At 40.1% G+C, this 15,863-nt stretch overlaps 1 protein-coding gene across 23 annotated transcripts in view; it reads right to left on the bottom strand.

The window, feature by feature from the left end:
- QKI (QKI, KH domain containing RNA binding) overlaps positions 1 to 15,863 on the bottom strand; it is a 112,667-nt gene that overhangs the window by 69,394 nt on the left and 27,410 nt on the right. For all 23 annotated transcript variants that reach the window (XR_014562543.1, XR_014562544.1, XR_014562545.1 and 20 more), the window contains exon 2: positions 7,809 to 7,951. Coding sequence is in view for 18 of the 23 variants with exons in the window: in XM_083732707.1 (XP_083588833.1) it covers positions 7,809 to 7,951 (143 nt within the window). In the remaining 5 variants the exon portion in view is untranslated. The remainder of the gene's footprint in view (positions 1 to 7,808; positions 7,952 to 15,863) is intronic.

Raw genomic sequence — 15,863 nt, 5'->3', positions numbered from 1 at the left:
GGGTATCATCTGCATATTGATGAACACCCAACCCAAACCCCCTTAAGATCTCTCCCAGCGGCTTCATGTAGATGTGAAAAAGGACTGGGGGGGGGGACGGAACTCTGAGGCATCCCACACGCGAGAGCCCAGGAGTCTGAACACTCATCCCCCACCACCACTTTCTGGACACGGCCCAGGAGAAAGGAGCGGAACCACTGTATAACAGTTCCCCCAGCTCCCAGCCTCTAGACGGTCCAAAAGGATGTTAGATTCCATACAATTCATTTTTTGTGAAACTAGCAGTGGAATCCTAGCAATATCTTACCCTTACATTAGTCTGTATCTTCTAAGGCTGCAATCCTATCATAGTAGATGGTATGAACTGAAATAAAGTAATTTCCCTTCTCAGATTATGCTTAGTAATTTTTGATAAATAATTTTCTGGACCTAGTTTATGAATGCATCTTATTGAATTTCAATAAACACAAAGTTGAGCAACATGTACACAAACATGTACTCTGTACACAAAGTACAGAGCAAGACACTGTAAGAAGTGTCTTACAGACTATTCTATCAGTCATATTATGTAAAGGGGGTACAAGGGAGACAGGATTAGTGCCAATAAAGTCACATTATTTCACATAGCCTCTCCACAAACTTGCTTGCAAGCCTGGAGGCTTGGAACCTTCCTGTAGCGTATTGATAAATGTGAGAAAGGGGGCCTGATTTATACATGAGTAATATTCTAAAGAGGAACTACCTTTACAGACCTATAAAAATATGTATGGGCAAATATAAATTCCATATTTAAACTTCTTAGCTGATTCACAGTTACCCTGAAGAAATTGAGTATCCAAATATGTTGATTACCCTTTGCATATTAAAATACAATTTATCCAGTTAAAGAATTTTTGCTGAATACCCAGCATATCTATGAGTGGAATTCTAAATTTCACTCTTCTAATGATTGAGTCCACACCAGCATTTCAACTTAACAGACAGAATGATCCCCCCTCCTCCTCCTGTGTGCTGTTCTGGGGGGGGGGGGGGAGGCACCATTACACAATCAGAAGTGCTAGGCTTTTGCTGACAGGATTAGTTAGGTGAATCCCACCCTAAAAGTTTACAACAAACCCTAAAAGTTTACAAAGTCTGCTAACAGATTTTCTTAGACCATAGAGTTAATCCTGTTTTGGAACCAAAGTACAACATTAAAATATATCTAGCTATCCCTAATACAATCTTTAAGATTCTATTCTGAATGTAACATAAATTCCCTGAGCTCTGGAAGCTGTAGATCTTTTCCATACAAAACTTGTGGCTCAACTTTAGACTTCAACAAGTTCAATATTGGTATAGCTAAGCCTTCTTTCAAATAGTTCAGCAACATTTGAAAACCTTGCCTACTCTCAGATAAGCTTTCAGCTTCATTTCTTTTACACGAGGGTTCCATGAATACAAGGCAATGCAGAATACTCCAGGTTATCTATAATTTCACAAATCTTCAATTACTATAGTTTTCATAATTAAATTATTATTTGTTTGCAATATAATCCTAAAAATGTGAAAAGCATTCTGAGGCCTATTTCTGCATGAGCAAATGCGAGCATACAACCTGCATACAATAAAAGCAAAATCCTGACAACACCATGTCAGGGGAACCTCTACAGTTTCACCTTTAGTAGATGTAAAGCACTGAGTGTCATCAGCATAATTATTGTCAGCCACTCCAAACTATTTCATGCAGAAGTTGAATTGTATACAGCAGATAAAATGGACCACAGCTTATTTAACACCACTCCTCTTAGCCAGCCAGCCAACAAGTCAGGAATCAAGCCAGCAAAGTGTTGCTCCCTCAATTCTATCTTGGCAACTGGTCCAGAATGATACCAGGGTTAACAGAAGAAACATTTAGTAGGCCTCAGTCCATCCGCAAACTTCTTGAATACTTCTGTTCGAGTTCTAGTCTCAATTTTTCATATGGAAACAGGTCCTTACATATTTTGCTAAACTTATTTCCAAGAAATGGCTAATCTCTGCTTCTTATATGAAAAAAGTTACAGTCATACCTCTAGTTGCGTTAGGTTCACGTTGCGGATTTTTGGGTTGCGAACGCTGCAACCCCGGAAGCGTATACTCTCGGGTTTCGCTGCGTGCACGCATGAGCGCTCTATTGCATCACATGCAGAAGCGGCGCTCTACCTACGGACATTTCGGGGTGCGAGCGGCACCCCAGAACGGATCACGTCCGTAAGTAGAGGTACCACTGTACTAGCAGTAATTTGAAGAACTGCAACTTGTAAAGGTAAGTCAAATTCTTCTACATTAAAAAGCATGCTATAGTAATACTATATTTTAGTCTGCAAAACAGCAAGCAAGAATATATAATCATCTGAATAAATTGCAAGATTAGAAGGCAAACCAATCCATTTACAGTGGGACATTTCACCTAACAGGTAAGAGAGTGGACATAGAGGCATCTTACCACTTACGTTCATTTCTCCAAACTGTCTGACCTTCACTGTCAGTAAGCAGAATGACAAGCCCACCAACTGTTTCCCTCCCTGGGCTACAATGCATTTTCTTCCTTTTTAAGGCCAGTGTACCACTGCAACAAACAGCAGGGCTTAAGCCAGCTGCTAGAATGTCACACAAATATATTTAGCTCTGATCTCATTTATTGCCTTCTCTTAGTGACAACCACGTAGTAACCTTCTTGCTCTTGCCTGCTGACATTCTTTACCAAACTGGCACCACCACAATGCAGCAAAATTATCTGTCATCAAGACACATGCATTCAAGGTAGAATCTTAATGTATTTATTACTGTTTATTTGCTTGAAACTACCTAGGACAAGCTGAAGTTTGGCAAATACTGGGGCACACCTTTTCCTCACTAATTTCAGTAGAGCTGTGTACAAGTCATAAGTGAAATTCTCATCCTGAATTTTTAAAGTTTTGTGTTATTACAGGTATTCTCATACTATTCATCAATATACCAATCAGATATTAGAAAAGCTACCATACCACAGCTGCATGGGTGCCTTACGTTGTTTTGGTTTTTTAATTTTTTTTATTGGATCAAAAGTGTTGTATCTCAATGTTCTAAGTCATTATTTTGGATAATGTGTTATCCACGTTCCCTGTTGGGTCATGTATGCAAGATAACTGACTGTTTATTTTGTTTGTAGTGAAATAAAATTATACACACGTACACAAACGCAGCAATTTAACACATTTTATTTCATTCCTCAAGCTTTGTGGAAAAACTGATCCTTAGAGACAAACTGGAAAAGGTTTGTGGAAACAGAAGTACTTTTATTCCCATCTGAAGATTGCCATATTTCATGATATTTCTGTTGTCCCCCCGCCAAAGCTCCTTTTATCCACCCATAACCGAATTACAACGTCAACCACAAATACGGTTTTTAAAAAATACATTATTTTAATAATAGCCCGCATTAGTTGAATTCTCAATACTCAAGACTTAGACCTGCTTCAGACATCATTCGATTGCCAGGAATTGAATTCTTAACTGGGAACGAATGAGAAAAATTAATAATCTAAATTACATCAAGGAGCAAACACACCATGCAAATTTCTGAAGTTCAAATCGGTCTAGAAAGAGTAGCATGCTCCATGTTCTCTATCAGGATATCTTCATTCTTTCAAAGTCTGGGTTTCATTGCAAAAGAATTCTGTCCTCCAAACTAGTCACAGAAAATTCATATGCTATTTACAATCAGCCATCAAACGGTGATTTACTGCTGTAAAGGTGCATTTATTTAGCATGCCCAATGTACAGAAGGAATTAAAGAATTTCAGCAATCCCCAACCAGATTCCAGGGAGTCCTGACTGCAGCTCTTTCTAGTGATGGCATTACTCCATGCTTGAGTACTTTTTCATTTGTTTCACTATCAACTGACAGGATATTTAAACTGTAACCCGATGATCATATTTGATGAGCTCTCTTATTCATAGGAATCTGATCTTATGCAGTCTTTTATTGGCAAGCTGGATTCCGGTAAGGTGCATGAAGTCAGCTTGACCGATTGCTCTATCACCCAGTTGATGGCAATACTTGTCAGGGGTGTGTTCTTTCTCAAGTACCGTATTTTTCGCTCTATAGGACGCACTTTCCCTCCTCCAAAAATGACGGGGAAATGTGAATGCAACCTATGGAGCAAATGCAGGCTTCAGGAAGCTATCCGCAAGCCTTCGGAGCGCAGGAGTGCCCGTCGGGCTCTGAAGGCTTGCGGACAGCAGCCTGCAGCCCGGGGAGCACAGTGCTGCACACCCCGGGCCTTGGGCAGCTATCCGCAAGCCTTCAGAGCCCAGTGGGAGTTCCCGCCAGGCTCAGAAGGCTTACGGATAGCAGCAAGCTCCGGGAGCAAAGGCAACCTCGCCGCCACTCCCGGACCCGTTCTGGGGGCCGGGGTCGGGGGCAGCTCTGGCTTCCCCCGCCCCAGCCCCGCGGCTAAAAACAAAGCCAAGACAGCAAGCGGGATGGATCCTGCTCACTGTCTTGGCTTCTTTGTTCTTTGGGGCTGGGGGGGAAATTATTTTCCCCCCCTTTATTTCCCCCCCCCTAAAATCTAGGTGTGCCCTATGGAGCGAAAAATACGGTAAGCAACACACTGATCATGCTCTAAACACACATTTTTGAAGACAGGTATTCATGTTATCTCTCTTCTCTTGTCAACCAGTAAGTCTCTGCTTCCTTACCCTCTTGAAACCTAGCACAATAATATAATTAAGGGAAATTAGAAAAGAAATATAGATATAAATATTCAAAGCACTGTCAGAAAGAAGTTCACCTTGGTTAGTAGTGTCACAAACTTGGAATTAAAAAATGAGACAGATTCCCTATCATATTTTATAAAAAGGAGACACCTTCAAAGTTTAAATTTTCTTGGAAGAGACAGAAGTTCAATGGGCATGCCCTGACATGACTTTCTGGAGTATTTTACATAGCATCGTGTCACTGAACTTCTACACAGGACTAATAAACACTACTAATGGGGGGGGGGGTTGAGGGGGTAATACTGATGAAAGCCAGTGTGGTTTAGTGGTTAGAATGTCAGACTAGGGCCTGGGAGACTAGGGTTCAAATCCCAACTCAGCCCCGAGCATGGATTCCCAGGTCTCTGGGGTGGCCTGGAGTACATTTGCACAGTTAAAGCTAGTGCACCAGCTGCGCCTGTTTCTGGGCACAATTGAAAGTGCTGGTTATGACCTATACAGCCCTTTATGGTTTAGGTCCAAGCTATTTGAAGGAGGGCATTCCCTCATATGAATCTGCCCATGATTTAAGATCTTTGAAGAAGGCCTTCTCTCGTTCCCATCACCCTCACAGGCATGCTTGGTAGGAACATGGGAAAGGGCCTTCTCATTGGCTGCACCCAGACTTTGGAACTCCCTCCCTAGAGAAGTCAGACTGGCTCCCTCCTTGCTGTCCTTCCACTGGCAGGTGAAGGTTTTCTTGTTCCAAGAGGCTTTTGAGAACTGACTGCTTTCAATGAGAGGACTGGTGCCATGCTGTTTTTATTGTAATTATCTGTATGGTTTTAATAGATTTTGTGTGTGTGCACACACACACACTTTTAATTTCAAATTCCATTTAAGTTTAATTTTTAAAATGATTGTTCATAGCTGTTATTATCTATAAGCCACAGTTAGCCTGTCAGAGAAAAGGTTGGGGTATAAATAAATATATGTATAACTACAACAGCAACATAAAAAGCTGCCTTAGGCCAGCTCAGGTATTTGCCCATCTAGCCTAATATTACCCATTATGACTGACAGTAGCTCTCCAGGGTCTCATCACTTCCTGCTGCAGGAATGGAGAACCTCAGGTCTGGCGGCTGAATGTGACCTTCCAGGCCTCTCCATCTGGCCCTCAAAACTATCTACAGCTCATACCTCTCTCATTGGCCCTACTTTGCACCAGAAGTGCTTTTGCCTGACTGGAATGTGTCCTTGAACTCTGATGATGCCTCTTGCAAATCTGGATGGGGGATAGGGAGGGCTGTGTGAGTACATGTAGGAACTAGCCTACTATACAAAGGCAAAGTTTCATTAGCAGCTCTGTCCACTTTTGCTTTTGGTCATATCCACCACTGGCACAAGGCCTTTAGAATATTGCCTAGAAGGGAATGTGTCTCTTAGCTCGAAAAGGGTTCCCCATCCATGCCTTACTAGATACTTTTACCTGGAGTTATCAGGGATTGAACCTGGCAGCTTCTGCCTACAAAGCATGTGCTCTACACTATTGAGTAATGGTTTTCTCCCCTGGAAACAGATAGTAGTTTGGGAGGGTGGGAGATTTAAACTGGGAATAGTGTAGATAGCAAGAAAATGGCCCTATGTATTTCAAAGGATTTGAAGTCTGAAAGCAACAAGAACCAGGAGCTAATAAAAATATGACATTCTCATCAGCCCAAATCAGCAAGCAGCATGGAAAGCTATTTCAGAAAAAGCAGCAACTTGGCAGAAGCCCTGCCCCAGGGTTGGTATTTTTTGTTTTGTTTTTGAGTGGAGTGCTTCCCCCCCCCCCCGCCCGCCCACCACCACATTTTCTGGTCCCATGTCCCATTCACTGTATTAAGGCAGTAAATGCTACCCTATCCTGCATTTTAAAAGGTTTTTGAATAAAATTATACGGACTCTGAATTCCTTAGTTTGTTATGTCTTCATTCCATAATTTACTCAACCATTATTAATTCAGGAAGAGCAATATCACAGCTTTCCATTTAGTAGTAACTGTTTTATGTACTAATTCATAATTAGTCTGTTACTTAACTGAAAAAGTTACCACTGCTCTTATCAGTATAGTTTCTTTCTTTTTTTTACTAAAACATGCATGTATAGACGCTCAACATGCTCAGCTGTGACAAGTATAAAAACTTGAGCACACTTCCCAAACTCAGTTCAATGTGCCTGCAAGTGCTGTGCCCATAATAGGTAGGGCTCAATCGAATCCTAGATATTCTCAGAAAAGCAACTGCACAGATTGTGTAAGCACAGACATAAGATTGGACACTTCTCTCAAAACAAAATGGTCAAATGACCAGTCAATCACATTTTAACGGTTGCCTTCCGTTTAACTATACTACCACTGTATAAAAAATGAAACTTGCTAACCACATATTTTCTAATTATTAGCAAATCAAAACTTATTACTCAAGATATTTCAGTGTAGATTTAAGTATTTAAAGAGTTGTTGTTGTTGTTTAAAAACAAACTTTAGAGCTTTGCAGAAGTTCATCTAATATTAAGTTTCAATTGTTATTCTGTTGTAGAGGCAAGATGTCATGTATTCTGAAGTGCAATCTCATGTTACAGAAAGAAGAGTGTCCTACCAAATTATAATCTGAGCAGCAAGCTAGCCTATGCCTGTTCTTAGACGTAGGAAGGCTCATATATGGGAACATTTCAGAAACATCTCATTGGAGACTGGTGAGTTGATCCTGAGCACACAAACTGCAGGTGCTGTGGGGATGAGTATAAATGGTCTTACCCCTTGGCATCATGATAGAATCATGTAGCTTCCAGAACAGTATTGCTTTGCCAAGCATTTGACAGTAGCTAATACCGTAAACAGCTCATTATACTTTGTGAAGTGACCACTTTCTTAATCTTAGTTTAGTCCAGAAAAACAGCAATATATAAGCCATAAAATAAAACATAAAGATTGTTCTATTTATCAGACCTTACACCTCAGTAGTATTCTTGAATCTAGAAAACTGGCAAACATGAAGCCACACTGAGAGGGTATTGCACAAGCTATAAGCCAGAAGACAGATTCACCAAAAGAAGGTACTTACATCTGGATATTCTTTTACAGGCACATATAGTTTCTCTTGTAACTGTACAATAGGTCCCACAGCATCAGGTAATTCTGCACTTCTCTTCTCCGTGCTACCATTTAACGTGTCGTTATACATGTCTTTCCGTACTCTGCTAATTTCTGTGGGGGGAAATGTATACTTTGTGTTAATCTCAAGACATTTCAATTTCTAAAACATTTATTTATCATTTTTATTGTCATCTTTATGGGACCCCAAAATTTATTTCAATTATAAAACAATTAGAAACTGAATACATATATGCACCTTTTAAAAACATTTCTGCTACTGCCAGTTATACTCCAGGGATGTTTCTTTACATTAAAAAAGGCTGTTGTAGTAAAAATTTATAGATGTATTGACAAGGAAAACTTACAAATGTACCAGAAGCTGTTAACTGCTCTTTATTACTGCAATATGTAAAGGGAAATAATCGAAGTATTTCATGAATTTCAAAGGGTCCATTATTGAGCACTATGACAAACCATTTAAAGCTACCAGAGTGTCAAGTAGTCTTTATCTTTATTCTCAAAGTTACTAGAAAGTTATTAGAACTATTACTAGAATAGATTATGTTTATAATGTTCTATTAATGCAATTAGAAGGTACTCTGAGGTAGGAGAGGACATTCTGCTTTATAATTGGTGCAGGGAAACTCGTCAATCCCATTTACTACTTCATCATTATATATTTACTCTCTAAAAAATACTCAGAATTGATTAACTACAACTGGAAGTTAAGTTGTCAATACAAAACCTCTTAGTTATTGTTACCATAATATTTTACTTAAGTAAAAACTTTTGATTCACGCAAAATACTGAAACCTCGTGAACTATTTAAAGCTTTCCAAAATAAAAGTGTTTTTGCTTGCTTTATGAAATCAAATCCAGGATTGATAGGTATCATCCAACATCACACTCTTCCTCTCCTTATCACTGCGGGCCCCCAAAATCTGCTTCTGAGAGGCAGGGAGCACTCCAGAATAATTATGGGAGGTGGGAGGAAAGGAAGTTCCATTGAACAAGTGGAAACTTCACTGCACAATCAGGTGGGAATCACAGGATGTTACCGTAAGGGTTCAACTTCAGAGGAAACTACAGTAGAAGAAGAAGAAGAGTTTGGATTTGATATCCCGCCTTTCACTCCCCTTCAGGAGTCTCAAAGCGGCTAACAATCTCCTTTCCCTTCCTCCCCCACAACAAACACTCTGTGAGGTGAGTGGGGCTGAGAGACTTCAAAGAAGTGTGACTAGCCCAAGGTCACCCAGCAGCTGTGGAGGAGCGGAGACGCGAACCCAGTTCACCAGATTACGAGACTACCGCTCTTAACCACTATACCACACTGGCTCGCAAACAGAAAATTGCTAGGAATTCTAGAACTTTGTTGGGTCCATTGAGATACACATGATCACAACAGGTCTACTGCTCAATAAACAGTCTGGACAATCTTCTGAAACCTCACCTAGTAGTGATCCAATCATAAATGAAGGAACCAAAGCCAATAACCTATTTCCAGACCAATGCAACAAACCAAATATTCCATGCTTCAAATGTGGGGCTGGGAACTCAAAAGGAACAATTTTAGATAACACTGACCAAACAGAAATGACTATTCATGTCACACCTCACGTCATGATGAAGTCACAGAATATCACTGCTATGACAGAAATGAACCTTTCATTTACCAAGATCAATTAGCTAGATTTTCATGCAAGTGTTACTGAGGACTGCAGGCTTGAATGTGACTTTACTTTTCTTTTTAAAGGCCCACATTTCGTCAAGTTAAACAGACACCCATGCGTAACATTAAGAACATAAAATGATACAGATCTCAGTAGCAGCCTCACAAATTCAGGGCACAGCAATTATTAGACAACAGTTTCTCTAGCTCACCTCCCCTTACAAACCTTACATCTGCCATTAGGGCACACTGGCCCCAACTCTTTCTCAAATTCAAACAGGCTTTCTTGCCTTGTAGTACAGAGAATTATTCAGTGCCACAGACAACACATATGACTACTTACAGGCTGCTGAAATAAAGCTAAACAAAAATGAAACTTTAAATACATGTACAGGGTGGAGGGGCAGGATCTTCCTAAGTTACTAAACCAATGTTATGGAAGCATCTCTTAAAGAATAATTTTCTGTCCCACTGCCCTATTCCATTTTTTTATATATGTTGTCTTTCATTAAATTTATACATTCTGTTGGTATTCAGTACAACAGAATCTAATTAACTAGTAGTCACTACAGACTGTGGTGTAGAATATTTACTATTGTACCCAAAATGGAAAAGAATTTCAAAGAGCACATCCAGAAACATTTAAACTTAGTAACAGTAATTTCATTTCTCTACCACAAACTCACATAAAAATACATCTATGCAGTGTACAGAATTCTCAACTAAAACCAACTTTAGACTGAATAGTAGTCTCCCCATGTTTAAAACCAGTGAAGTTTCTAAAGCAGTTTGACATGTTTTAAGAAAGGGAATTCCACTAGGTAGCAGTAAACTGTTACATTACTTTAAGTAGCTCTTTGGATCACATACATTAATAGGATTCACTGCAAATCACTGTTTTCCTTCACATTCATTTCTCGTACACAGCAGTTCGAAAGCACACCAGTGCAAGTAGATAAATAGGTACCGATGCAGCGGGAAGGTAAACAGCATTTCCATGCACTCTGGCTTCAGTCACAGTGTTCTGTTGTGCCAAAAGCAGTTTAGCCATGCTGGCCACATGACCCAGAAAGCTGTCTCCTAGGTCCTAGTCCAACACACTAACCACTACTGCACAACAGATGTGGGTTTTTACTTTTATTTCTGTGTTCTTTGCGATTTAATTTTTTCCTTCCATCAGTTTCCTTTGTGAATCCAGTTCATAGTGGTTAGAATGATTGGCTTGTCATATGAGACTGATAATATATTTTTAACTATTTGGCAGCATTTCAATTTGGCAGCAAACTCAATTTCATCATTTTCTATTATAAAAATGGACCTGCAGGGTTGCAAAGCCCTCACCCCAACTGCAACACTCGTATCAAATGGCTTCAGCATTTAAAGCAACATCTTCCATACACAAACAGGTTTGAATCTAAACAGCCTTTCAAACTAACATTTCAAAATTGGTATAGCGTTCAATTCACAATTCATAGCAGAATATTTTAAAACTTGAGCACACTGATTAGTTGCTAAAATTCCACAAATTGTACCCAGGGCCCACACATTTTGGAGGGAAGGTACACTTTAACAGGGCCTGAATGAACACGACACAACTGAGAACCAAAGACTCAGATGTTATGCAGTACAAGGCCTTATCACCATATTGCAGCAAGCTGGTCAGCAGATGCAACAATGAAGCTCTGTTTTGTACAATTTTGAAACAACTTTCAAACATCACTCCTGAAAGTGCTACTTGTTTAGTACTCCAAACACCAGCATTGCGAGCATCATTACCCTTTGATACCACTGACTTTTTTATATCTGCAGTATATCTGACAAGATTTTAACATACTATAGTTTAAGTAGCATTTCAGACATTAGTAGCAGAGCAGGTATTTCATAAAACATTTATTGTTCTTCAAACTAGCATTCTTCTACTGGGACACCTTGTAGAAACGTTTTCCAAATTTTAGCTTTACCTCAAGCTCCTATTGGCTATTACTATTCTCCTTTTTAGTACTAGCAGATACAAGTGACACAATGAAAACAAAGCAGGAAGCAAAAACTCAACCCTCCATTCCTACAAAGAACTAAGAAGTCTTACAACCTCAGCCAAAGATCATGGACTGATAGTATTTTATTGCTCAGGGATCATTTTCTTAGGGAGAGGATTGGGAGAGGGATCTGACAGCGATGTGAGGGGATAATGGGCATTGTGCAGCAACAGGGCCTGCATGGTGGTTGCATGAAGGAAGTGTTGGCTGAGATTGAGCAGGGAGAGCTCGCAGGAGGGCACTGAGGGAGGAACAGCTGGGTGCTGCAGCCTCTGGCCAGAGTCTGAGGTGGCACCTCTTTCCTTTCCTCCCTCTTTCTCGGTCACCCTCCTCCCCCCCTCGTATTCCCAACCCCCCCATTTAAATACTTATAAGTTTATGTTGATTAAAATTGTTCTTCATTTTAAATATTGTATTGTTTTTCCTGTTTTTGTGCACTACAAATAAAATATGTGCAGTGTGCATAGGAATTCATTCATATTTTATTTCAAACTATAGTCCAGCCCCCAACAATGTCTGAGGGACAGTGAACTGGCCCCGTTTAAAAAGTTTGAGGACCCCTGCCTTAAAACATTCAGGGAAAGCAAAAAGCAAACATTGTTGTAGTACACATGCATTTCACCTTATTTTTTGTGTGAAAATATTACCAGAATATGCCCCTTTCAACACTTCCCCAGGATTCATCAAATAATAATTTAAAATATTTTTCTTTCACAGAAACACCTATGCCATCTGTCTTCAATGAATATCTACGAGAACGATGGTTTGCTATGGATTGGGGGATAAAGGATGTTGCATCCAACTTTCTGTAAGCACAAGGAACCTTAGCACTAGGGAATTCTGTACACATGTCAAATTGCTTTGGGTAACTCCCAGATCAGGGAATTGGGTCGATTCAGGGGATTTTGGAGTTGCCCAAATTGAAGCAAGGGTCTTCTAAGCGACTTTAACTGAATCAGAGTCCTCCCAAAGACTCCTTACTGACAGAGGTAAACAGACAGACAGATTCAATGTCTGTTAAAGTGTCTGTTTTATTTTGCTCCATATGGGGAAAACCGTGTAAGGAGGAAGAGGAGAGCAGATTTGTGACAGGCAGCTCTAGTTTTCAGCCAAGGAATAATTTTACTAATGCTTTTTTTTACTTCCAATTGCGGTGCTTATGGGAGGCATGTAGAAGAAATTTATCAAAAATTGTTCCAGTGTTTTTCATTGGTTTTTGCTACTGCGTCTGGCAGCAAAGGCAGGAGTAACCCCCAGAGCCTTCGTATCAAGGAGTTTGTAACTCCCTTTGTGGCTTTTTTCAGAGTGACAAATACAAGAACTACCACCATGACAATTCATATCAATGATTAGCTATTTGTGACTATCAGTCCCTGCTCACTTTGCTCTCAAACCCCACTCCCCTAAGACCCCCTACCCTACCCCCATCTTACTCCTCACCAAAGCACCACAGAGCAGACTGCCAACACATCTCCCCTGTTGACTGACCCACGCCACCTCCACAAGTCAATCTCGCTCACCCTCTCCAGCCCCTTACTTGAATTACCCCACTGCCCCAAGTCCACCTCACTCACCTGCTTGCTCACCTTGCTCACCCCACTCACTGCCATCAATAATAGGAGGATGCTTGTAAAAAGCTGTAGCACGATCTGCTTTACATTAACAATGAATGGTTTCAGACTAATGCAGCATGCTTTATTTTGATACACACATGGTGGCTGCAACCAAGAGATAGGCAAAAATGCTGAGCTATGTAATAGCCCAATAGAACTCAGATCTGACCTAAATGAAGCAGCACCTAAAACCAAATCTACCTAGAATCAGTGATGGAGAACTTCAGACCCACCACACCCCTCAATGTGGCCTGTCAGGTCTATCTCAGAAAGCCTCACCCATCTGCCAATCATTCTACATCATTTTATTGAGTTTGGAAATAAGCCCTTAAAAAGCAGACAGAAGGATCTCACACCTCCAGTCTTTGTACTGAGCAACAAGATGCCAAAATCAGGTTTAAGTCCTCTGCCCACTCTGCAAAAAGTAAAATGCACCATTTCCACCCAAACCAGTGAAGGTGATAAGAAATGCTGCCATTTACTTTCATTTCTGATCTTAGCAATTTGCTGCTTAGCACTAACACCAAGTAAAACCCCTTTGTCTCTGTGCCTGCTCATGCAGAGGGAACTTTCCAACCACCCAAATCTCACTGCTGGAATGGAGATGGGGAATGAGCGGGCTGAGCATTTGCTAGTGGCTAGGAGGAAGAGAGGAAATGTGTGCAAATATATTTTAATTTAATTTTTGTTTTATTCCAATAGAGAAAATTGTATTTATTTTTCTTTGTACTATTTTAATTTATTCCACTGGTAGAAATTTTATTTTGCTTTGTTTCTGTCTTACCCACCACTGAACACTTGGAAAGTTGGCCATGTTTGAATCCCGCTCTCAGAGCAAGTGTTTCCCTACCCCTCACCCCTAATTCGAACCAAGCTTAAGACTGTTTTCCTCTATAATGAATAAAGTATAACAACAGATGCCCTCATCACAGCAATATCTTATTTGGTGTAACCTATATAACTGTTTTTTGCTCACTTCTCAGTTTATGGATATTTATCACTTGACATGAATGTTTACTTTACATTTCATGCAAAGTTAAAACACTTATGTAGTAAATGCCAACTCTGAGCACTGACCTAGTCTTGCTCAGTGACTTATCACCGAGATGTAAACTGAAATCAAGGTTTTGAAAACAGCTTTAAACACAAGGTGCTGAAGGTGCCATTTTCCAGCATGTGAAAGTGGGAGAGGTGCCATATGAATATCTACAGGGCTGCTCAATGTATCCACCCCCACATTCATCTAAAAAAGTCAAGTAGAAACAGGGTCACATTATCATAAGCAACCTTCTTTGCAGTTAGCAAGCTTCTAACAAAGCACCTTATCTTCACTGCACAAGCTGCCTTGTAACAAGTAATTACAGCAGCCTTCCTTAATATGATGCCCTCCAAAATGTTTTGAACTCCGTTTCCCTGCAATCCCAACTAGCAAGACCAACAGTCAGGAATAATGACAGTTGCAGAACAAATACCTAGGGGGCACTAAGTTGAAGATGCCTGGCTTGACATGCGAAGGCACACGAGTGGGCAAGAACACAAAGAACTTGACCAAAAGATGCAAAGAATTGTAACTGACTTTAAAAGAATTCTTCACAAAAGATAATTGTTTTGTTTTAGAATAACTGTTTTCATTATGCTTTATAAGGATGAAAGATTATCACATTTCTCATTTTTGTAAACCAACATACCTCACTATGCGTAAATGCAGTTGATATCCAGGAAACAAAACCTACTTTTAGGTACTTACACCTATGTAACGCAAACCAGTATGAGCTGCTAAAGCAACTATTGTTGAATAAAAGCATATGTTCATTTAAGCACAAAGCTGTAACTTGATGGCAATGTAAGCATAGAAAATGTACATTACAAATGCAGAAATACTGTATTTACTTGAGCCATCAAATCTAACATACACCTCAATTTTCAGAACCTTGAATCCAAAAAAAGCATTTGCTGTCAAATGTAAATGTGCGATCGAATCTAATGCACACCTTAATTTTCACAACATAATTTGGCCAAAAAATGCGAGCATTAGATTCAAGTAAATACGGTACTTGCTGACAAAACCATTTGCTTCAATCAACTATTGCATAGCATCTTTACCTCTTGTTTAGAATGCCATATGGACTACCTGATATTACATGCTTTATTTAATCCATTTAAGGCCCTACTGGTCTAAATGAATAGTTTAGCTCCCTATGAAATAATTGGGATATGCAAGAAAATGTTATACAGTGGTGCCTCGCAAGACGAAATTAATCCGTTCCGTGAGGCTCTTCGTATAGCGGTTTTTTCGTCTTGCGAAGCAAGCCCATTGACAGTTTAGCAGATTAGCACTATTAGCGGTTTAGCGGCTTTTAGCGATCAGCTGTTAAGCGGCTTATCAGCGGATCAGCTGATAAGCAGCTTAGCGGCTTAGGAAAAGGGGGGGGGAGGGAAAAAACCCCGCAGGAACTCGCAAGACATTTTCGTCTTGCGAAGCAAGCCCATAAAGAAATTCGTTTTGCGAAGCGCCTCCAAAACGGAAAACCCTTTCGTCTAGCGGATTTCCGTCTTGCGAGGCACCACTGTACTGTAGACTCCTGTTCTGAGTCCGAGGTAGCCATGCAATTTTTTCAGATAGAAAAAACAGGGGTTCAGCCAGCATACAAAGACACAGTATTCGTCACAATGTACCCACATTACAAGGCATACATTACATGCAA

This window comes from Podarcis gaigeae, assembly GCF_964106915.1.
Source record: "Podarcis gaigeae genome assembly, chromosome: 3".
In the NCBI taxonomy this organism is placed as follows: domain Eukaryota; kingdom Metazoa; phylum Chordata; class Lepidosauria; order Squamata; family Lacertidae; genus Podarcis; species Podarcis gaigeae.
This window is presented reverse-complemented; position numbering and strand designations above follow the sequence as displayed.